Genomic DNA, 24,350 nt, shown 5'->3' with positions numbered 1-24,350 from the left:
AATAATAAATGTTTATTACCTCCCGCAGTTTCTGTGGGTCATCAGGTTAGGAGAGGCTTAGCTGGGTGGTTCTGGGGTGGCGTCTCTTGTGAGATTGCAAAGATGTCAGTCGAGGGCTACCATCATTGAAGGCCTGGCCGGCTACAGGATTGGCCTCCACAGGTGGCCCCGTGTGTGCCTCACAAGTTGGTGCTGACGTTGGCAGAAAGGTTCCATCCAGTGCTGTCTGGACTTCTTCATAAGGCTGCTAGAGAGTTTTTAGGACATGGAGACCTGGCCATTCTTGAGGAGGGAAAACCTAAGAGGATACAAGACCGAAACTGCCATATCTTCTAAGTGAGCCCTGGAAATCACACACTGTCATGTCCTCAGGACTCCACTGGTGACCAGGTCAGCCCGATTCGGTGAGAGAGGACTATGCAAGGGTGGGAGTACCAGGAGGCAAAGACCACCTGAGCCATCCCGGAGGCTGGCTGTTGCAAGAACAAAGGCTCTGGAATCCCAACTCCACCAGTTATAGCTACTTGCCTTCTCTCATCTCTAAAATGGGAATATCTACACAGGAGGTTGTAAGAATAAATGTGGCTGATGTGAACCACTCAGTTCAATGCCCTGATCTTAATAAGTGCTCAGTGTATTAACACAGCAGCAAAGTGTAGGCTCTGAACAGAGAGGAAGGGGCTGGGAACCATCAGCCTAAAAGTTAATAGGAAAGGTCAGACTTGAGTCATTCTTTTATTTTATTTATTTATTTATTTATTTATTTATTTATTTATGTACTTATTTATTTGTCAGAGAAGAGAGCACACACACAAGCAGGAGAAGTGGCAGGCAGAGGGAGAAGCAGGCCCCTTGCTGAGTAGGGAGCTCGGTGTGGGACTCGATCCTGGGATGCTGGGGTCAAGACCTGAGCTGAAGGCAGAAGCTTAACTGACTGAGCCACCCCGGCGCCCCTACTTGAGTCATTCTGGCTGTGAATTCCCTACTTCCCTACTTCCACACAGGCCTGGGATTTCTATCCCAAGGTTAGAAAGATAATAATGGAATTATAGAGGTGAAAGACTCAGAATTATTTGGAGCAGTGTTTCACAGCTGCAGATTGTAACCTTTTAGTGGGCTGTGAAATCAATTTAGAGAGCCATTCCCAGCATGACTACTCCCCAAAGTATGGGCCAGGGACTGTACAGTGTCACCATGGGAGCATGAAAGAAACACAGAATCTCTGAGCCTACCAATTCCTGCTGAGTCTAATCTACATTTTAGCATGACCCCCATGTGGTTTGAATGCACATCAAACCTTGAGGTGCACTGGACTGGATTTAACTAGGACACACAAGAGCTGTTTGCATGAAGGGGGAGTGATATTAGACAGGTTGTTTATTCTTTAATGAAATAAAAAGTACATTTTTATGAATCAAAAAGAACATCAGAAGCATAGTCTATGTAATATCATTAAGTATTGTTTTGTAAAACTTTGATTTCAGTGAGATAATGATACAAACATTGGACATAGTCAAGTGCATATTGATTTACCACATACACATCATTACTGTGTGTTGGGGTCAAGTGTTTTGAAACCCATTGGCACAGAGGCTGTGGCCAAAGAGGCCCTCAAGCCACTCATTATATTCCAGGAGGTTTCTCCTCAGTAACCCCGCCAGGACTACAACCATTTACTGATGGCCTCCTATGTCATCGGCTGTGCTAAGCTCATTGGGGGTGGGGAGTTGGGTAGAAAGTAGGGTGCCAGTGTGGTTTCCAGCTTTAGACATCTTAGAGTCTTGTTGGGACTTGAATATGGCTATAGAAGCAATTAGCAAACAGAGGAAGTACTGGAAATTTCATTTATTTCTTTTATACCCTGTGGCAAGCACCGTTCTAATGATTTCACCAATACTGGCTTATTTAAACCTCTTAAACTCTTTGAGGCATATATGTTTTGTTTTTGTTTTTGTCTTTGTTTTTTTAGGATTTTATTTATTTATTTGACAGAGAGAGAGAGCATAAGCAGGGGGAGTAGCAGGCAGAGAGAGAGAGAGATGCAGGTTTCCCCGATGAGCAAGGAACCCGATGCGGGGCTTGATCCCATAATGCTGGGAACATGACCTGAGCTAAAGGCAGACACCTAACGGACTGAGCCACCCAGGTGCCCCGAGACAGATATGTTTTTTGTTGTTATGGTTAAATTTATTTTTCTGTGGTAAGAACAGCAACCGTGAGGTCATTCTTCTTAACAAACTTCTAAGTGTCCAATATAGGATTGTTGACGATAAGGCAGGTGTTATTATCATTGTTTTACAGAAAAGGAAACCAAGGCCCCAGCAGGCTAAAGATTTCATCTGAGGCCACTCGGGTAGTAACATCTAAAAGGATATTTGCTAATAAGTGTGAACTCAGAGTTGGTTGGAGTATGGGGCTATCCACAGTGAAAAACGGTGTATTTGGGTTAGAGTTAGTGCTGTTGTCTTTGCTATAGATGGAAAACTTGGTGATACCAAGTACCAGAGAAAACTAGCCTCTTATACTACAGTTTAGTGACTGATACTGTAACATCTTCAGAGAGAAGAGAGAAGGTGCCAGGAATTGTTTCCAAATGATTTCCCAAGAGCTAGTAATTATACATCAACTACATTGTAGTTTTGTAATGCTATCAGCATGAAGTTGCAATGTAAAGGATAAAAGAAGGCATTACCGAGAGCAAATATGAACCCCCAGATGTTTGCTTTCCGGAGTTTCAGGAGGACTGAATATTCTCTATCTGGAGACGTCAGAGTTTCCAAGGGAGCCCGGTTTCCCGGTCCAGGAGTCCATTGCTAGATAACAGGTTCCATATTTGAGTTACGAAAATATGACCACCTTGTATGTGCCTTTTAGAGCTAATGACAGTTAGTGTCTTGTGCCAGTTAGTATCTTATGTAAAGCACTGCGTTCTCTAGCTAATAATTAACTTCACAGGCGAACCATTAAAGACAGACCGATGTTAGGCTTTGAGCAGAAGGTTTCTGGATAAATGTGATTCCTTAGACTGAAACCAACAGACAAAAAAATCAGGCCCCCCATGAAATTCTAACTAGCTTCATTTATGAATGGTGGATGATGTGTTCTGTAATCAAGATTTTATTTATTTATTTGACAGGTAGAGATCATAAGTAGGCAGAAAGGCAGGCCGAGAGAGAGGGGGAAGCAGGCTCCCTGCTGAGCAGAGAGCCCCATGCGGGACTCGATCCCAGGACCCCGGGATCATGACCTGAGCCGAAAGCAGAAGCTTAACCCACTGAGCCACCCAGGCACCACTATACTGTATATTTAATGTGTGTATGCGTCACATATACAAGATATATATATATATATATATATATATATATATATATATATATAATCTTATTTCATTTTCACAGCAACTCTGTGACATTGCATCGTTCTTATTATTCCAGTTTTACAGTGAAGAATTCAGAAGTGCAAAGCCTTTAAGCTCTTTCCCCAAGGGCGCATAGCTAACCAGTAACTACTAGGTGTTGTGCCTTAGACATTTTCCTTGGCCCAGGATGTATGCACCTGGGTGTGGCCGCCTGATACAGTGGCATGAACCTTGTCTCGGGAGACAGGATCAGGTCCCCGCTTTTCCACCTACGGAGTGACCCTGTCAACCTCTCAAGTCTTTCATTCCTGAGGCTTTTAGATTTATGAAATTAGAGTCACATTATCCACTTTTGAGAGTTACTGACTCGCTCTGTGGGGAAGATCATATGATCTCACACATGAACTGGAAGGATTCAGCATAAAGTCCGCCTCACGGCTAAGACTGATTACGGTGAAAGGACACAGAGAAGGATCGCTGTGGGGAAAGACACCTCAGGTGCTGACTGGAGAAGCCCGGCGCAGGGTTTCTCTGTCCGCCCTCCTAGAACCATGCAGATCTGGCTCCTTCGTCCAGCAGGGACTTGCCCTAACACACGGGCAATGCCTCTGTCCCGCCGGAGCCCACTCGAGACTCAAGGACAAGGTTTTCGCTGGGGGCCGCTCATGGAGGGACACTCTGCCCGTGTGACCCGGCGCGACTACCCGCACTGCAGAGTCGCAGAAGGAAGGCACGTGTTCTCCGTAAATCACAGTGTTTGTACAAACAATCTAGGCAGGCTGGTATAGCGGTGTGCGGTGTACCAAGTGGGTAAAGTTGCCTTATTAGTCAGTAACTTGGGGAACTTTCTAGAAGCCAAGTTCCCAGATTCGAGCCTCAGACCGGGCCCACCAGCAAGCCCTCCTGGATCGGGGCTGCCGTGGGAACCCCAGCACAGAGCTGCCGTGAGGTTTCCATGAAGAGTGGTTGGCAAAGCTTTCCGAACAATGCCTACTTCTTAGGGGCCCCAGACGCCAGCTATTGTATGCGATCTGATCGATGGGAAATAACAGTTTAAATTTATAGAGCCCTACCATGTGCCAGCCACTGTTTCTAGTCACTCTGCTCATGGACTCATTTCTCTCCCTGATTCTGTTAGGTATCATAATTCTTCCCCTCTTAAAGATGAGCTTAAGGGGCGCCTGGGTGGCTCAGTGGGTTGAAGCCTCTGCCTTGGCTCAGGTCATGATCCCAGGGTCCTGGGATCGAGCCCCACATCGGGCTCTCTGCTTGGCAGGGAGCCTGCTTTCCTTCCTCTCTCTCTGCCTGCCTCTCTGCCTACTTGTGATCTCTCTCTGTCAAATAAATAAATAAAATCTTAAAAAAAAAAAAAAAGATGAGGTTAAGTAATTTGCGGAAGACAAGAGCTGGTAAACAGCAGATTCAAGATTGAAATCCAGGCAATCTGGCTCTTACTACTAAATAGGACCGGACCCATTGGAAGCTCTGTAATTCCCCCACTTTTATTGCTTTGGCACATAGTGCCTGGCAGATGTTTTAGCCATAAAAATGGTTAACTCATAACATAGATGATTCCCTTTCTCCAAACAATGCTGGGACACCTTGGGATTCTTGTGCAGCCTTCACAAATGTGATGAACACGTTTCTCTGCTCACGTAAAGTATCTGCCTATGCTCTAGCTGCTCTCCAGCTAACTTTGCCTTACATGGAGGGAGCTAGAAACCAGATAATCACATGGGTCAGCTGCTCACAGCTGCAGCGGCTGACCTGGAATAATCAGGCTCCTGCTGCTCTGTCCAGGCGTATAATTTCCTCTTTTAGAGATTTAGTCAGAGCACTTCAGCAATTTCAACACTTCATCAAGCCCTCTCTCTTTTTCTTTTTGTTTTGAGCATATATTTATATAACATTTTGCAGTTCCCAAAGCAGGTTTATGTATATTATCTTTTCAGTCCTCCCAGTTGCTGGGGGAGAGTTGGGATTATCCCCTTCTCCAGTGGAAGACGGTAGCTGAGACATTCACTCGGACAGCCGTGAAGAGGGAGCTTGGAATCTGCCGCACAGGAAGCTAAGTGCCAGATCGAGACAACAATGAACCCAATCTTTCCAGTAATTAAGATCACTGATAGAGTTCAGCCTAAGCCTAGAATAGCCTGGCCAAGGAAAGAATGAGAGAGAGAGAGAGAGAGAGAGATGGGGAGGAGGGAGGAAGAAAGGAAGAAAAATGGCCTTGAAGATTGAGGCCAAAAGCAAGATTGCAACTTGCCCAAGACTGAGGGATCCTGCGGAAAAGAAAGTCTTCTGCCGTTATTAGAACAGTAAGGAAGACTTGCCCTAAGACTATTGCAGTGCGGGAGGGAGGTGGAGCTCAACTCTGAATGTCACAAGGACTAGTGGGGATTTGTAGCCACTGGATAAGGTGAGGGGATCAGGGGATGAAAATGTATTAATAGGGGGCATCCAGGGTAGGGGGATTCCTGCTAAACCAATTTAAGAGAATTCTTCGGAAAGGTAGGCCAAGGACTTATACGTCAAAGATGGAGGATGAGAAACTTGTCAAATATCAAGAGTGATTGGGCATTGTGGTGGGTGAAGGTTCTCACTAAAGTGACTTAGCAGGATTCTTCGCAAGACTGGGCTGGCTAAGCAAGCCAAAGACAGGATGGCGGGCCAAGGTCAAGGCCTAATCAAAAAGAAGGTTCAGGGGAACCTGGCTATCCCTTCTCAGCCTTTTGGCTAAGATCAAGTGCAGGGGAACCTGGCTACAAAGTCAGAACACAGAGAAAGTCTTTGTCAATGGCAACCTACCCTTGCCGGCCTACCCTCCCTTCCTGTCCTTGTCAAGACTCTCCTACTCACATTTTCTTGCTTTTTGCTTTTGGTCACTTCTTGCCTCCAGAAAATGAAGACTTTTCTATTACAAATGGTACCCAGTTAATATCTTCATCTTTCTTTACCCTTAACTAGAATGTAAGTGCTTTAAGGGCAGACCATTTGTTTTCTCTCTTTGTATCCCCAACGGCTTGGCATTTGTGTAGTAACTGTTCAGTAAAAAAGTGTTCAATGAACGGATGACAGTAATGACCCCAAATTGAGGCCTTGCCATTTGCGGGGCACAGGGCTGAGTATTTATGCCCTGTTCTTTGAGTGTGAGCAGCCCCAGTCAGCATTGGCTTTAAACATATGGCAGAGCTATCCGACAGTGAAAGGAAACATTGAAAAACCAGATGCCTGAAGAACTAGAGCACCACTTGGGGATCCAGGTGCCAGGAACCTGTGACTAAAGGGCCATGTCTTCCAGCCACCCACCGCCTGGGAACCAGCTCCAAGCTCAACTCCAGAGAGATTCTGATTGGCTGAACTAGGTCACATGCCCAGGGCTTCATCCAAAAGGAGCGGAACCCTTTGACTGACTGACAGACTCACCAGGAGGAGAGGGCTGTTGGTCACCAAAAAAAAAAAAAAAAAAAAAAAAAAAAGTTGAAAGTTCTGTCAGCACTGGGAAATGAGCGCTAAGGCAGGCAAAAGTGTTAGACAGGCTTTTTTTTTTTCTTTTGTTTATTTGTTTTAATTGGGCTTTGATAGACCCCATACAGTACTTCCTTGGTTCCCTGATTCATTGTTTGCCTGTAACTCCCAGTGATCCACACAAGACAGGCTGTTCTTAACCACTGTTAGTTCCTTTAATCCTTCCCCCTCAAATCAGTGCATTTGGTATTGTTGTCCCTGCTGCTTTAGATGACCGTGTTGTAGGATTTGCAACTAGTATGACCGTTCTTCACTTCTAAATGATAAACTCTGAATAGGGGGGGAAAAAAAAGCTTGGGGAGAATATTTTCCTCAATCTACTTTTAATAGTTCTTTCAAGCATAATCTTTATGAACAGCCACAATCTAATAAAACCATTTCATTTTCTCAATTTGGAATTTTGGGGAATTATCCCACTGTGCCTTCTGATGTGCTTTTACTCTATTTTACTTTTTATTATAGCTGAATCCAAAGCAAGATGGAAAATGTACACAGCCAGAATTTTGCTGCAATGTAAACAGAAGGGAGCAAGGTTGCTTGGTAAAGTCAAGGGCTAATGCACTGGCACACATTACAGTGTTGATTCTGGTTAAAGGAAAACAGGTCTGTAGCCACACTGAGACTTAACTATTAGAAAGTATGAAGGGAATGAAAGATAGCCTTATCTCATGTAATTTTCCAAAAGTGTATGATGCATAAGGAACAGAGGGCTTTTGTGAACAGTGCCAAAACTGCAAACATTTCCATCTTCAGTTGTCGTTAGTATAACTTGTCAGGTCCACAGACACTGATCTAGCCACAGACAGTGTTTGGCCTTGAAACCTGTGGTCCTACCAATTCCAATTCCTGCCTCGCTCCTGACAGCTCGCCGTCCAGTGTCCTGCCCATACGTAGTCCTCAGTTTACCCAGGTGCAGCATTCTTATAACAGCACGAGGAAGTCTTGAAGTTCAACAACACCATCGCTGTGTAGGTGAAGTATGTGGAAGGTATGCGATCTTGTATTAAGTACTACTCAGCTAGGTGTTTGGTGGTAATTTAAGGACTTCGCTGGGTTTCCGTGGCCATCTCTAGTGGGACATGTAGAGGTCTCGGGTTTATTAGAAAGGCGTATCAGGGTGGACCTGACAGTTCAGGTTGCTGATCATGATACGCCCCTCCTCTCTTCTACTGCTCAGGAAGCACCACGATGTTAAGTCTGGACTACTGATGGACATGAGCTTGACCATCGTCCTCAAGCCAAAATGGAGGGGGGTAGGACAAAACATTAAGAGGCCTTCCTTTAAGGAATGAAATGCCTCCATTCTCTTTTCCATCGCAGATCATTTTTCTAGCTCTTGAGTCAGCGTCAGTCTTGAGTGAGTTTTTTGTGGCAGTCCCTTGCAACGGGGAGACTGAGGCATTGGAGGAAGGGTTCATGTCTGGGACCCAGGTTCTCCTTGGATACTAATAAGGATTTTTCTCACAGCATTTCATCCTTGCGGCTGTCCTGCAGTCTCTCGTGGTCTGGTCATGCCTCTAGAAAGTCCCCAACTAGCCACGCCTGGCTCAGGATCCTTACCCACTCAGGCTCACGTTAACTCAGTTTCTCCTTGCTGACCCTTCCCTCCCAGACGGTGTGTCTGGATTGTCATTTTGTGTTTGGGCCCCCAGTTCCTTCTCCAGCTGCCTCCTCCCCTATTCTGCTAGGAATGGCTAAGTAAACTTATTTGTACTGGGCATACAAATAAAGCGTATTTGTACTGGGGAGTGATTGCTGGGTGTAAAACTGACCATATGTCAACTCTGATCGGTGTGACTATGCAACGGTATTAAGTTAAAATTTATGAAGGAATTACACACACATAGGCACACACATCCAGATTACAATGGAAAACATGTGTTTATTAATGTTCATAACCAAATTTAGTCAAATTTGGAGAGTAATGTTTTTGTAAAATTATTTATGTAAATTATTTTAAAACTGACATAAAATTTTAAAGGCTCTCACATTTTCTCTAAAAAGCTTCCTTTCACTTTCTTCTCTGTCCCAGTGGTGACATGGCACCTAAGGAGGAGCCCCCCCCCCTTCTATCCAAGCAAGGCCTGCATATCGGGATCTATATTCTCTCCATCTTATTGGAGAGATTGCAGTTTCAGTCCCGTTGGAAATTGCCAAAGCCACCATGCCTGGGGAGAAGGGGTAGGTGTTGGTTTGGCCCACTGGCTGGCTCCTGTCTTTCTAAAATCATCTTTGACAGTTGCCGAGAGCATAATCACAAAGAAGGATTCCTGCCAAGTGGGAACATCAAGTGCTTCCACATCAAAATGAAGGAACTGGATGGGGGACATAGTGTGGGGGGCAGGAAAAGGGACAGCAGTAACGAGAACCCTCGATCACTCAGCTGTCAGAAGCTCGGGGTAACGACAGATAGCTCTCAAAGTGCTACACGTAAGGGCATGAACTTGTTTTGTGGCTAGCTGGTCTGTTCCTATGGCGTATCAGCCTCTACTCTAGACTGAATCCTCTTTCCCACAGGAGCATGATATAAGCCATACATGCAATCCATAGATGTACTTTTAAAATTTCTAAGAGCCACAGTAAAAACAGTAGAAGCAGGTGAACTTAATCACAATAATCTTATGTGAAGTCACCGTCTCTAAAATATCATTTCAAAATATGGTTAACATGACAGATACCGATCAGCTCTTTAATGTTCTTATTTTCCTTACTCAATCTTTTAAAATTCAGTGCAGGGGCGTCTGGGTGGCCCAGCCAGTTAGGCATCTGACTCTTAATCTCAGCTCATGTCTTGATCTCAGGGTTGTGAGTTCAAGCCCCATTCAAGCCCCAATACTAATACTAATAAAATAATAATAATAATAATAATAATAAAATCCAGAGCTCATCTCAATTTGGACTCTGCGACATTTTAAGTCCTTGGCAAGCCTATGTGTCCTTTGGCTGTCATTCTAGAGAGCCAACCTCTGGACCTTTCTGAATCCATCACAGGGTAGGACAGTATCCTGGCGAATGTGTTTGTCATTTTTCAGCCCCCATCTCAGACATCTTTGTCTGTGGCTAAATACCCGAACATTTGCGTCAAAGAAGCACCTGGTTATTTCTGTTCTGCCATGCGAGTTTGGACACCCCCACAGAGCTGGTTGCCGGCCGTGGAAGTTTCTGGAATGGCGACAATAATTCTCTCTTCCCCAGCACACTGATTTCACAATCATGTTTTCTTTCTCTTCTGTTTTTTAAATATTCTCTTTGATTTTTAAATATTTCCACAAGTCAGAAACTGTTGCCTGCCATCACTTAGGCTGGTTTTGATCTTGGAGGCTCCCTCTTTGCTCAGAAAGGGCTTATCCAGTAAGTAACGCAAAGCTCAGGAGCACTTGCTTAAACTCCTGCTCTTCCTTGTGGGCTCTTGGATTTTTGCTGGCAGCAGTAGAGTTATTAATGGTGCATTGACATTATTGTGACCTGCCTTTCAGAGATCTGTGTGTCCCCATATGTTTATGAATTTCACTTACGATGGATAAAAGATGAGGTTATTGTCATTTCTTTTCTGCCGATGTGAAAATTGAGGCCCAAGGAATGTCCATAAGCAGTTCCGTCCCAGGGGAATCAGAGCCGAGTGGCTGGAAGGCGTATCTTCTGCCTGCATGACTTTATGTCTAATCCCTCTTGGCTTCGAGTCAAGTAGTTTGTTGTAAGGTGTGGGCTGCGAATAAATGGGAAGCGTTTGTTTTTTTAAGCTTTTGATTTCATGTCTCCAGACCTACATTTGGAACAGCATCAGGATTGTGTTTTGGTACAAATAACAGAAAATATAATAATGACAGGTTGAACAGAGAGGTCCTTCTGCCTCAGGCAGGAAGCTGCTCCAGGGAGAGGTGGGGAAGGGGGTGTCCTGGGCTGATAAGAGGTTGATAAGGCCCCATCCATTTCTGCTTGGCTATTCCTAGAGTTCGCCAGACTTCCTGTCTGTGCTGTGGGCAGGGAAAAGATGGAAAGGCAGAGAGAGGTCACCTAGTAAGACTTGGCTTTTTGTTTAGGAAAGTTGCCTCTTCTCGACACTTACACCTACATCATGAGGGTCAGAACTGGGTCACCTGGTCACCCTTGACAGAAGGCGATCAGTGATCGAATGCTTTTTACCCAGGGACACTGCTGCCATGGGCAAGTCATAAAGGAGGAAGAAAGAGAGAGTGGTTTTGGATAAGCAGCTAGCGTTGTCATCCACAAGGACAAACGTCTTTTATCATTTCACAGTGAAATATGCTTCCCTGGGAAACTGGGCTTCCAAGGGATAGTTTCCTTCTTGAGTCCATTCACGGAGTTCCTTGTAGCTCTAAGTGAGATTTGAAATCGCTGGGGGTACCAATGTCATTGTCTCCGTTTTGACCACTGCACATGGTTATCTTAACATGAGGGTGTGTCGGGGTAGATGGGGACTATCTATACTACCTTTACTGCTTTCCTATAAATGTAAGAAGATTTCAAAATACAAAACTTATTTAAAAAAAAAAAGCATGCAACGTTTTTTCCTATACTTTTTTTTGTTTAAGAAAAGGAGAGTACAGATATAAACGATATAGAAAATAGATGAAGACCATTAAAAAAAAAAAAACCTCTAAATCTCACCACCGATTCCTTCCTTTTCTGAACATCTGCTTCTTCTTACTTCAAAGATACTGCACTCTTCAGTGTCATAAAAACACCTGACAAATTACTTGATGGTGAAGCACCATCAGGTTCTGTGGTAACCTTTCTGGAAAGAGTTAGAAAATGCCATCTGGGAACGAGGCTGTGGTGGGCGTTCACACTTCATATTTCTTGGGTAGCATTTTATTCTGGTCCCTCCAACCTCCCGCTGGATGCTTTTCTCCGTGTTGGTGACCTTGCTGAATTGATCTGGTTTAAGTTGGGGGCCTCCTTTTCTTCCAGAGCACCTAGAATTGTTTCCAGATGCTTCGGCTCCGTAGGCAGAGTCTGCAGAGGCTTAAATCATTAAAAAGCTTAAGGCCCCAACAGCCCTGGGCCTTCCAGAAAACCCACACATGGCCAATGTTACTGGAGCGACCCTGGCCCAGAAACTATAACAGGCCTTTTACCCATGTCGTTCTGTTATTTCTTCAACTTGTTTTCCAGATGAATGCACCTGGAGCTCAGGGCAGTTAAGTAACTTAGTAAAGACTGAGTATCCAGTCCTGGATAAAACATGAGTATCAAAGATGAATCATCTTTGAAGATTCTGGCTGTATCTTCTCAGGCTGAGTGTAATGGATAGTGGAAAAAAATTGTCTGTATTATTTGGAGAAATATAATGTAGTTCATCGTTTAGAAAAAAAAAAAAAAGTAGAGTGAAGCTTCTGTTCAGCCAAGGGTCCTCTGAGACCCGACCAGTGTTTTCTATGTCATCATTCTGTCCTTTCGATGAGCAATTCCAAGGTAATAAATGTTCTGTCCTGGTGAAGAGTTTTGTGGAAAAGGTGCCTGTCCAAACTGCCTTCTGTAAACTAGAGATAGGAATCAATGAGGGGCAAGCTGGGTTTTTGGTGTTGGTAATTTCATTTAGCTCTTCATTGGCGTGACATCTCTGGATGGGAGATAGTCAAGAGAGGAGGTTCAGGGGTGGGGTTCCAGAGTTCATCTGTCCATATTTCTTTCTTTTTTTTTTTTTTAAGATTTTATTTATTTATTTGACAGACATAGATCCAAGTAGGCAGAGAGGCAGGCAGAGAGAGAGAGGAGGGAGCAGGCTCCCTGCTGAGCAGAGAGCCTGACGCAGGGCTCCATCCCAGGACCCTGGGATCATGACCTGAGCCAAAGGCAGAGTCTTTAACTGACTGAGCCACCCAGGGTGCCCCAGAGTATTTCTGACTTGAATCTTCCAGTTAGTAACATTGGAACCTTGGGCAAATTTACTTTGTGTGATCCTGTTTTCTCATCTGTAAAATGGAAATAATTTTAACAGCTCTCTCATAGTGTTGCTGTGAGAACAGAATGATACAAATCATGCAAGTGCTTAGCAGAGGGCCTGGCACAGAGTGTCCCTCAATAAATGTTCATCAATTGTTATTTTCATTTATTGTTTTCATCAACATCCACAACATCAGACGCCTTGGTGGGGAGGCATCGATATCACGTATGGGCTCACCCTTGCTGGTCTTACGCAGTATCTTATCCATACTCTGTGCCGAATGCACACATGTTAAATCCATCAACATGGAGGTGCTCTCATGAGGCCTTTGGATTTATGCCAACAATTCCAAAAGATCTAGAACAGAGTCACAAAATGGTTTTCATTGACTTTTATAGGTGCAGTATTCCATTTCCTGGACAAAATAAATTTGTTTTTAGACCTTTGCCCTTATGGTATGGTTTAGTCTCTGAAAAACATACCCTTTGTCTTGAGTTCTATCACTAACAGTGAAGGTTCTGGTCTTTGGAATGTACCCAGCTATTATTTAATGATGCATAGAGAAGAAGAAAACATTATTTGACCTACTGTCTGTTTATTACCTTTGTGTTTCTGACACTGAGACACAGAAGATGCAGAAACCTATGCCATCGCGATGTCATGTTTTGATTTTCTTCTTTTCCGCTCTTTTCTAGGGTGACTTTTATCCTTCTTCCTTGTCTCTTTCCCATCCTCTCCTCCTTTCAATCAATTAAGTTAGTGTAATTGGGTTCTAACTTTGTGAATGTGAAGTGTTTTGTTTTAGTAGTACCAGTTAATAGGACTTTATACCCTAAAACCAATTTCCTGTTTTCATATCCTCTACTTAATGTTGTCGGTGCTCAGGAAGTAATTATTTTAGTTCTCTGACTCACTGTTGTTACTGCCGTTTGAAGAGTTGAGGATCCCAAGCACCTCGCTCTGTCCTTATGTGCCACAGGCACTTAAAAACAATTGCTTAATGTTCTTGAATCAAGGACTTCTGCTGCTTGGGGAAACAGGGCTCTTTCAACTCCTGCATTCCTTTAGGATGGGTTTGAGATGGGTAATTACGACCTTAAGTATAGCTCAGGTTAAAAAAAAAAAAAAAAAGCTTTAATCTGTTGTAGTTAGTTCTCAGTGTGTGTTTTCCACCAAACACATGATTAAAAAGCATGATATCAGTATTTTTTAGTCTTGCCAGTTTTTTAAATCTGCAGCCTACCAAGCGACATGGGTTGCTTGGACTCTGAAGGGTGGTGAATTAGCAGAAACAGGGAGGTCAAAGGCCGCAAAGCCTTCCCTGGACACTGAGACAACGGAAGGCTTTGGGCTTGTTGGCAGGGGAGGTGTAGCACTTGCATATGCACATTTTATTTGCCTGTTAGAAACCCTAAATCTGAGGACTAGATCGTGACCTGTTTAGTCTTGAGGTTTGGTCAGTACGCTTGTCAATGTCTTGTCAATATCAATACAGTATTTGCAGGGGGGAAATGGTCCTTTTAGGACGCAGTAAAGGGAGATGAGAAAGCAAACGAGAGGAAATGGAGTGAGGAGTAGGATAGAGTGACAGCCTGGACGGTCCCCGAACGATCCTTCACCCACCAGGGTGCCCTGGGGGAAGGAGTGAACTACACCAACCTCTGCTTTGTGGAGGCCCATTGAGGGATGCTTATCAGGGTAGCTGCTGAGGGTCTCCTGTCTTCAGGGTGACCTGGAGGACCTTTTAGCTTCAGCACCAGTATGGTGCCCCCACCTCATCCTTGCTGATCATTCTCCTCATGGCAATAGCATTAGCATTATCTTTCCATCCCCCCCCCCCCCGTTAAGCCCTCTTTTAACTCTGCCGAGTTACTTATGTAATCCCAGATCCAAGATCACCTTTAAGAAGGTTTGATGGAGGTGCCTGGGTGCCTGAGTGGCTCAGTCAGTTGAGTGTCGGACTCCTGATATGGGCTCAGGTCATGATCTCGGAGTCCTGGGATCAAGTGCCCCCCACCAAGTTGGGTGGCTCTGCACTCAGTGGGGAGTGTGTTTGAGATTCTCTCTCTCCCTCTGACTCGCCCTTCCCCCCAACTCACACTCTCTCAAAAAAAGAAAAAAATCTTAAAAAAAAAATTAAAGAATATATAAAAGTTTAAAGGTTTGATGAAATGCCATCCAGAGAGCAGTTGGTGACTGCACATTCTCTCCCCCTCCCCCCAACCCCCTCCCCATCACACTGCTGGGTTCAGTGGGCTTGTTTCATGATGCCTATTGTGTTATGTCATTTGCCAGCAAACGTTTCAAGGATGAATGAAAGTATGTGACCTTCTTCAGTCCGACTAGATAAGTAGCTTAAAATGTCTTTTATATTCAGCTGAATTTACAGGTTTCAAGATGATAGATTTTTATATTCATGTTTAGATTCTATGTGTCAGTGGTGGAGAAGCCGATTTCCCCTCTTGTAGATAATCACTTTCAAGGTCTCTTTGTGTTTGCCGAAGTCGTCCAAAAACTTATAAGAGAAAAATGTAGCCACATTGTCTACAAAAAGAATCTATGTATGTCACACTATTATAACATTTCTCCCATGCTTTCTGAAAAGGAAAACCACACAGCAAATCAGGATCTCTTTTCTTTTACCAAGTATTGACAACATTGTGAGCTTAGAGCTTCTAGAACCCCCACTTTCCTAAGCAATTAGGTCCTCTTGAATTTACAGCTTTCTGGCTGTGCCTGCTTTTACTCTTATTTTTATGTCTGATTTAATACGAAGCCAAGTCAAGCCCCTTGGGAATGCTACCCATATGAGAGGAAAGCCTTCATAAGTCCCAGAAATTATAAATTGAATGGATAAATAATTATCACTTTTCAATTATAACTATAATTGAAAGAACACAACTAGAAAAACCAGATACTGAATATCAGCTTTGAATATTCTGTCTTACTTATTCCTGGTTAGAGGTTCATAGTCTCAAGGAGCAAAGAACAAAATTTGTCAAATTGTTCGTATCCCAATATTTACTTTAAATAAAAGTTCTGTACAGTGTTGGGACCTGAGAAGTAAAGAATTGGAACAACCTCAAGTTTTAGAGCCACCAGTTACCTTCCCCTAAATGGTTTTCCTTTCCTTCTCTTTAATGTTTTTCCTCCTGAGTTTAGATTATCTCTTCTGTGTTTACCAAAGAGTAAGTCGCCTATGTAGCAAGTGGCTTTTGGATTTAATATAGTGAATGTCATGTTAAAGTGTAGGAGGAACCAGTGCTTTTCTCTCTCTGGAATATAAACTGTCCTGTCATTTAGCCATTGTTTCTTTCTTGAGACTTTACATGTGTAATTTATGACCGAAGGCTAAAGTCAATCTTTAGGAGTCTAAGAACAAGAAGACTTAAATCACTAGATTTCAGACAATATTCCAAATCTCTCACATCCATTATCCCATTTTTTCCTTCACAGCAAAGCCATGAAAAGTTGAAAGTTTAGTAAGTTGCCTAAAGCACTCTGCTAGTCAGGTTGGCAGAACTGAGATCAAAACTGAGGTCATTGAACTCTAGAACCTTCACTTTTTATTGGGTAATATTAGTTTCTAAAAGTTACTCAGCCGAAGAGAGTGTGTAATCGTTTATTGTTTCATTCTTATATGTTAAGAATGTTGATTGTTTCATTCTTATATGAAGCAATGTCTCTTAGCAGTTTTTGGTTTTTGAAAGGAGGAGCAGATAATTTGTCATATTCCAGCCACCGTGCTAAGAGAGAGAACTGCATGGTGTGCGAAATTTAGTAGGTGCTCACATTGCTGCATAAATGAATGGAAGCCATGTGTCAACTGATCGTTGCTATAATATGGCTGTCTACCTGTGCTCATCAACATTTTGTGACTACATTTATCTCCGGTATACCTAAGGCTATGCTCACAAACAAAGCAAATGCTTGAAATTCAGTGTTTATGTCATCCAACTTTTAATGAGAGAGAGAGAGGGGAAAAAAAAAAAAAAAACCCTTTTAAAAGCCAAGTAATTTATTGAAAACAATGCAGGTGACACATGCAATTGTCACTTTTCTATTCTGAGAGGAGAATTGGACTCCATCTGTTCCAGCCACACAGCTGGAGGATGAACACACGGAGTCCTTCGTTTTCACAGAGTGTGGCTGCTCCTCGGGCGTGAAAATCCAAATGAGCCCTTGAAAATGGAAGTGGGGCATTAAATATCGTGTGTCATAAAACTGAATTCCCATAAGCCAAATGGCATCATCATCAGTACAGGAGGGTAATTGTAAAAATAACAACAGTGCTTGTAAAATAATAGAGGTCTAATTTTTTGAGTTCTTACAGTCCACTTGGCATTATGCTTATCAAGTGTGGTCTACTGTCTCGTCCAACTTTTGTTTTCCCTGATTTGGTCGGTCACATTTAAGGTCATTTGCAGGATTGGAGAGGGAATAGGATGAATAAAGACTATTTGAATTTAACCCATTCATCTCAGATGCCAGATTTACCCTCTGAGCTGTAGGTAGTGGGGAGCTGGGGAGGTGTAGAATGGAGCACAGGTATGACTTCAACTCTAGGTCTCGGTATTTAAAACCTGAGGAGACGAAATTGGCAGCCAAATTTTGACTTCAATTAAAAATACTTTTTTTTTTTAAGATTTTATTTATTTATTTGACAGAGAGCACAAGCACGCAGAGAGGCAGGCAGAGGGGGAGGGAGAAGCAGGCTTTCCGCTGAGCAGAGGGCTCGATGTGGGGCTCAATCCCAGGACCCTGGGATCATGACCCGAGCCGAAGGCAGTGGCTTTAACCCACTGAGCCACCTAGGCGCCCCCAAAATACTTTTTAAAGTACTTTTGGCCATTCTGGAATTTGGTTGGATTTAGAGTGTTTTTCTGTATTTATTTATACCAGAGCCAGTGTTTTGTATATGTCACACTCCAAAGAGAAAACAATAGGCATTAATAAATGTATACAGAAGTGTGTATTTTCAGGTTGTAATTTAAGGTACTGTTGCCTAAGTCAACCTGAGGACTTAAAAGATCTCAATACACTCAGAAAAGTTTGCCAGAAATAACTTCTCTACAAAATTTTATTAAAACAGCATTGTTGAATGTAGGGATAAAGTAAACTTATCATTAAAATTTGACATGGGGAGATGGAGAGGAGAAGGGAGTTGGGGGAATTTGGAGGGGGAGATGAACCATGCGAGACTGTGGACTCTGAAAAACAATCTGAGGGTTTTGGAGGGGTGGGGAGCGGAAGGTTGTGTGAGCCCGGTGGTGGGTATTATGGAGGGCACGTATTGCATGGAGCACTGGGTGTAGTGCATAAACAATGAATTATGGAACACTGAAAAGAAATTTAAAAAATAAATAAAAATTAAAAAAGAATTTGACTATCCACAAAAGAACCACTATTTGTAGATATCATATCCAAGTGTAATTGGCTAATCTCTTGGTCCAGGATGCATTCAGCATCTCCGGAATCCAAGAATGACATCATTTATTAAGAAGAATGGCGTCATTTATTAAGAACATTGCAGAACTACCACTGAATTAAGTGTATTTGTCTTGGTGGCCCAAATCATGCGTTTAGCCAAAGTGACTAGTCACCATTTAAAGATAGTGAAACAACCATAAGAATCACTAAGTTAAAAGTTAGCAGGGGACTCTCTTAAAAGAGACCCACCTTTCTGAGGCTTGGATATTCATGTAACCAGAATTACTCATAGCAAATGTGTGTGCTAAACACAACGATAATCCTAGATTTCACTTCCTGGTGTTGAGCCAGAAGGGATGTGATGCTGTTTGTAAAACACCTAAAGAGGCTGCTGTGCTGGTTACTATTATTGATAAATGAGTTAATATGATTCTCAGTGTTTGTGTTAGATTATTTTCTTAGTGATTTACAGAATTTTAAATTTCGCATTTAAAAAAAAATGCCAAAATAAGTACCTTAAAAAAAAAACACCTTTTATCTCTCTCTTTTTTTTTTAAAAAGATTTTATTTATTTGACAGACAGAGGTCACAAGTAGGCAGAGAAGCAGGCAGAGAGAGAGAGAGGAGGAAGCAGGCTCCCTGCTGAGCAGAGAAACTGATGCGGGGCTCAATCCCAGGACCCTGGGATCATGACTGAGCCAAAGGCAGAGGCTTTAACCCACTGAGCCACCCAGACGCCCCCCTTTTATCTCTTTTTACCATCATTTCATAATTGCAGGACAAAAAATGTACACAAAAGGTAGTCAACCTAAGTCAATAAATGTGAGTTGAATAATTGGATGGGTGAATGGACAACAAAAAAGCTGTGATGATATCATTTCAGAATAAAGGAAAAGAGTCAAAGGGACTATACTTAGTTTAGGAAAGACTAGAGATGCATTGTCTTTAATGTTCCAATTTCCTGTGCCCCAGTAACTTCTTCATGACCTACCTACCACGAACCCACACCTTGGTTTAAGGTGAGCTCTGTTGCATAGATTCGCCATAAATAGTCTAAAGTTAGCTGTGTTCTGGACATACTGCTTACCCGACTACTACCCATTGCAGACTGTTCACTACCAGTCTTTTACTGAGCACCTACTCTGAGCCAAACATGGGGTAGTCTAGGATTTCAGGTTGCCAGAATGATCAAGACACAGTCTGGGTCCTTAAGCAGAGGGACTTAGTTGGAAGAAAGAGATGGACTTCTCCCCCATCCCCGACCAAAACAAACAAACAAATTATATGTAGTCTCTGTATTATTTTTGCAACTTTCTTTGAGTCTATAATCATTTCAAAATCAAAAGTTTAAAAATACACGGATATATGGCTATGAGACTAGGATTTTGCTGGGCACTGGGACACATGACCACATAAAGCCATGATCACTGCCCCAGAGAGCCTAGAGCTGAGTGGACAAGGCAGAGAAGTGAACAGACAATGCAGGCTCCATGTGGTAGGTGCTCAGTGGGAGGTTGCAAAGAGGCTCAGACAACACCAGGAAGAGTATGACTTTAGATCGGGAGTGAAGTCAGGCAACTTCCCCCAAGGAATGGGTTAACAATTTTTTTTAATGATTATTTATTTATTTATTTGACAGAGAGAGAAAGAGAGAGAGAGAGAGATCACAAGTAGGCAGAGAGGTAGGCAGAGAGAGAAGGGGAAGCGGGCTCCCTGTTGAACAGAGAGCCTGATGTGGGGCTCGATCCCAGGACCCTGGGATCATGACCTGAGCCGAAGGCAGGGGCTTTAACCCACTGAGCCACCCCGGTGCCCCTGGTTAGCAAATTTTTAAAGTGCACGGCACGTGGAAAGCTCCTGGGATGGTGTGTGGACCACAAGCTCATGTGGCATCTGGAGAACTACACTCTTTCCAAAGACTTTTGCCCCTGCTGGAGAGAGTCTCCTAGCTGCGGTGCTCTGTGGCCAGGACACGAGACATGCCTGTCTGTTGTGTCTCCTTCCCAGTGTCCAACAAGCACCCATTCGTGGACAGCAACCTTCTCTACCAGTTCAGAATGAACTTCCGGCGGAGACGCAGACTGATGGAGCTGCTCAATGAAAAATCGCCCTCGTCTCAGGAAACTCATGACAGCCCCTTCTGCCTGAGGAAGCAGAGCCATGACAATCGGAAATCTACCAGTTTTATGTCCGGTATGTCAGTTTCATTGTGTATGTGATCACGTGCGTTTGTCTTTTGAGAACTAGTGATGCCTCACCTTTGTGAAAGGCTGTTCTCCGGCACCTTTTTATTTATTCATAACCAAAAAGTATGGGGCGGGGGGGGGGGGAACCCAGCATGACCATATTGTTCCTGGGCAGTCCATTTAGATGTCATGAAAACATAGTTATATCAAATTATGTTTTTTCGTGATAGAGATTCTCTTAAGCTCTCACGCTACCTTATTTACTTTTCATTTGTAAACAATTCTTGCATATCATTAATGATCCAGTTTTCTAAATCAGAGCACTGACAAGCTCTATGTTTTAATGGTGAATAGGACTTGTGAGGGCATATTCAACTAAAAGACTACTGATTGTCAACCTGGCATGAAGGGGGGACCCAGAACAAAGACAAATTGTGAAAAGCAAGCAGAGGAGCTCATAAAGCCGAGGACATCACATGGAAGGTCACACAGTCCCATATTTACAGTGACCCCTGCCAGAAATGACACTGACAGGGGTCCGCAAAGATAACCCCGCTCACCTGGAAAAGGTTAACTTGAGGTGCCCTTCTTCGGAAGAAGCAGGAATGCTTAAATGGCTATCTTCAACCCCTCTGAAAATTTGGTATGGATTAACCCGAAAAACTGGTTGGTCTAAGGTTTGCACGATCTGGGCTTTGCCTGAAACTCAGGGCACAGTGAAAATGTGTGTCTTGGTTACTTACGGCAGGAGGCAGTGAGAACTCTTGCAGCCATATTGACACCTTCCTGTGCCTCCTGGCACTGAGCTAAGCTTGCTTGCATAGTTTTCCTCTTTAATTCTCTCTATACCCTCAGAGGAAGGACTTTTCTTATTCCCATTTTGTGGGTGGAGAAACTGAGGCATGGAGCAGTGGAGGGGTTTACCCAAGGTTACAGAACTAGAAAAGGGTGGACAGAGCTGGATCTCACACCAGTTCTGTCTTAACGCCAGTGCTTCTGCCCCAACCCCCCTCATCCTGCAGACAGAACTAGGGCGGCAGGAAGAAGGAAGCAAGAGCCCCGCAGGGAAAGTGAGGACTAGCAGCCGCTCCGGGGCCCCGTCTGTGCACAGACACACCCCAGCCGTGTGTCCCCTTCGGGCTGCAGCCTTCTGCCAATGCACAGTGACTCTTGCCATTCTCTTCTAGCACTAAGCTCTGCCTGTGTTTTGTGGTCCCGATAGAACCTGAAAGTGACAGTGATGAAAAGGAGGACAGAGGGGACGTGGTCACCACAAAAGCCAGCATTTGTTTGTTTCCCACGTTCCAGGCACTAAGCGGGGACTCTCCGCGGCTTCTGTCACTTGACCGTACACCCTCCTCTCTCCTCTCCCTTGCTGAGAGCCACACACTCTGTGGCAAAGAGGACCAGACCCGACTGCTGCCCCACATACACTTTCAGAGCTGAATACATGGTCTTGTGTTTTAATCTCCCTCTTCCATGGCTCTGGGTGATTAGTGACTTCATATTAAATCAGGAGGCTTTATTATTACTGTTACTCCGAGAAGTGTCAAGCTGGGAGGTAATTTACATCCTTCCAGGACTGCTCAGCACAGGCTCCGTCATTCTTGAAATAACATTTTATGCGCCTGAGTACATTCCCATTCGTCAGGTAATCCACCCTTCCTACCGATCCGGTGGGAACGCATTATTCCCACTTCACAGCTGGGCAAGTAGAGGCTCCAAGAACTGAAACAAGTGGCAGGCTGCAGTTGAAATTCTTGCCCGTCTGTCTTTCTTTCTTTCTTTCTTCCTTCCTTTCTCTCTCTCTCTCTCTTTCTTTGTTTCCTTTTTTAGATTATTTATTTATTTGAGAGAGAGCGAGCTCACAAGCAGGGGGCAGGGACAGAGGGAGAAGCAGGCTCCCAGCTGAGCAGGGAGCCCAAGGCGGGACACGATCCCAGCACTCAGGATCAGAACCCGAGCCGAAGGCCCCCGCTTAACCGACGGAGCCCCCCCCCCAGGTGTCCAAATTCTTGCTTTTCTGACTCCAAGGCCAGGGTGCCCTTTCCTGACCGGCTGGCCTGGCCAAGCGCGGGGGAGGGGAGGCGAGCTCCCCCGTGACCCGCCGTGTTTCCCGCCCGCACAGTCAGCCCCAGCAAGGAGATCAAGATCGTGTCTGCCGTGCGGAGGAGTAGCATGAGCAGCTGCGGCAGCAGCGGCTACTTCAGCAGCAGCCCCACCCTGAGCGGCAGCCCCCCGGTGCTCTGCAACCCCAAGTCCGGTGAGTGGCCGAAAGGCAGCCCCGTTTCTGGCGGTGACTGGGGCACGGGGGCGGGTGTGCAGGCGGGGTCCCTCTGGGGCAGCAGATTCTCAGCTGGGGTTGGGGGAGACTCCTGAGTGGGAATCTGGTGCCAGCATCCCCTCGAACGGAAGGGAAACGTGGAGGTTTGGGCAGAGGGAGGGTCAGGCTGCCCCACTGACTGCAGGGGGAGCTCTGGAGTCTGGGTGGCCCTTCAGAGTCGTCCCAGCTTGGGGTGACATGGCCAGGCCTGTCAACCCTCATTTTTGAGCATTCATTCGATGTCAGCTGCCCTTGGGGAGGAGGGCAGGAATTTGGGCAAGGCAGCTCTTTCCAGAGGCGGTTGGGAAGACAGTGGAAGATATCCGCAGTCCGGCATCTGGGAGAAGCCCCACGCTCCTAAGAGGGTTTGAGCAGATGCAAAGATCTTTTGGGTCCCAGCAGCCCCCAAAGAAGAGGCACAGATCTGTGCAAATCCTGTGCTCTCTGAAAATGACTCCTGGTGCCTTGCATTTCTGATCCTATTCATCGAACTCCATGGCCTTTACATTCCAGAAAGAAAAGTCTAGGTAGGCACAAAGATGGGTGATGAGCTCGTGCTTAAAAACATTTCTTCCTTGACCTCGTCAGTTCTTTTTTTTTTTTTTTTTTTTAAAGATTTTATTTATTTATTTGACGGAGATGCGAGGCTCGATCCCAGGACCCTGAGATCATGACCTGGGCTGAAGGCAGAGGCTTTAACCCACTGAGCCACCCAGGCGACCCAGACCCTATTGGTTCTTCAGCCCACAGATTCCTGTAACTCCCAGATACAGGAGGCTTCTCACTGCCCCTTACCCACCGCTCTGCCAGGGTTAGATTGCGTGGTCCATCGTGCCAATAATCACTGCCTTGAAAACACCCTCAACTCCCTTTTTTTTTCACGCCCTGTCCAGTATATCACCTTTAGGGAAGGACCTTTGTTCCTTTGGCTCATGTTCTCTCATCACCACATTTGGAGATATAAAGACGAAAGATCATGACTCCTTCCCTCAGTGAACCCATCATCTCTCTGGTTGGAGGGGGGGAGAGAATATACATGTTAATAAGGACAAATAGATATTGATCAAAGGGCTTTAGGAGAAACTGTTATGTAAGGATGTTATCTAGGCAAATGGGTATTTTACTTAATCTAACATTTTTTTGCTACCTTCTGGAGGGTTAGCTGGAAGAGTAAAATCATAATGAATGAAGAAACTGGCTTCCACACTGACTCTGGCTAGAAAATCATTGAGCCCCCATGTGTTTTCCAATGAACGAGCACTGCTGATAAGGTAGAAAGAGAAAAGGAGAACCGTATTCTTAGAAATAGGCTTTTTGAAGCCTAGATAAAAATCTGACAGGTGTAACCTAGAGTTAGAAGCAGTAGACTTCAATTTCAGAAAAGGGTTAGCGAGGCTAAAGCCATTTTTTTTTCTTGCTTGCATTTGCATACAATGGTAGAGTCAGAGCGAAGTGTTAATTACTTAAATGAACTACACATCCACCTTTCCTGGGTGGGTTTGCCCTGTTTCCTTTCTCTTCCCCCCTTGGCTCAAAGGGAAGGTATGCTGATAAGGAGGCAATAAAGAAAGGTCAGGTTGCCTTTTTTGGGTCTCCATTGTGGTTGTCTCAATTGTC

General features: G+C 44.3%; 1 protein-coding gene across 2 annotated transcripts in view; it reads left to right on the top strand.

Annotated features, from left to right (window-relative positions):
* DEPTOR (DEP domain containing MTOR interacting protein) overlaps positions 1-24,350 on the top strand; it is a 133,352-nt gene that overhangs the window by 70,229 nt on the left and 38,773 nt on the right. For both annotated transcript variants that reach the window (XM_082721782.1, XM_082721781.1), the window contains exons 5-6: positions 20,232-20,417; positions 22,539-22,673. In XM_082721782.1, the coding sequence (XP_082577908.1) occupies positions 20,232-20,417; positions 22,539-22,673 (321 nt within the window). The remainder of the gene's footprint in view (positions 1-20,231; positions 20,418-22,538; positions 22,674-24,350) is intronic.

The sequence above is a fragment of the Mustela nivalis genome (genome assembly GCF_964662115.1).
Source record: "Mustela nivalis genome assembly, chromosome: 2".
Classification (NCBI taxonomy): Eukaryota; Metazoa; Chordata; class Mammalia; order Carnivora; family Mustelidae; genus Mustela; species Mustela nivalis.
The sequence above is the reverse complement of the archived record's forward strand: the minus strand, read 5'-3'. Positions and strand labels throughout refer to the sequence as shown.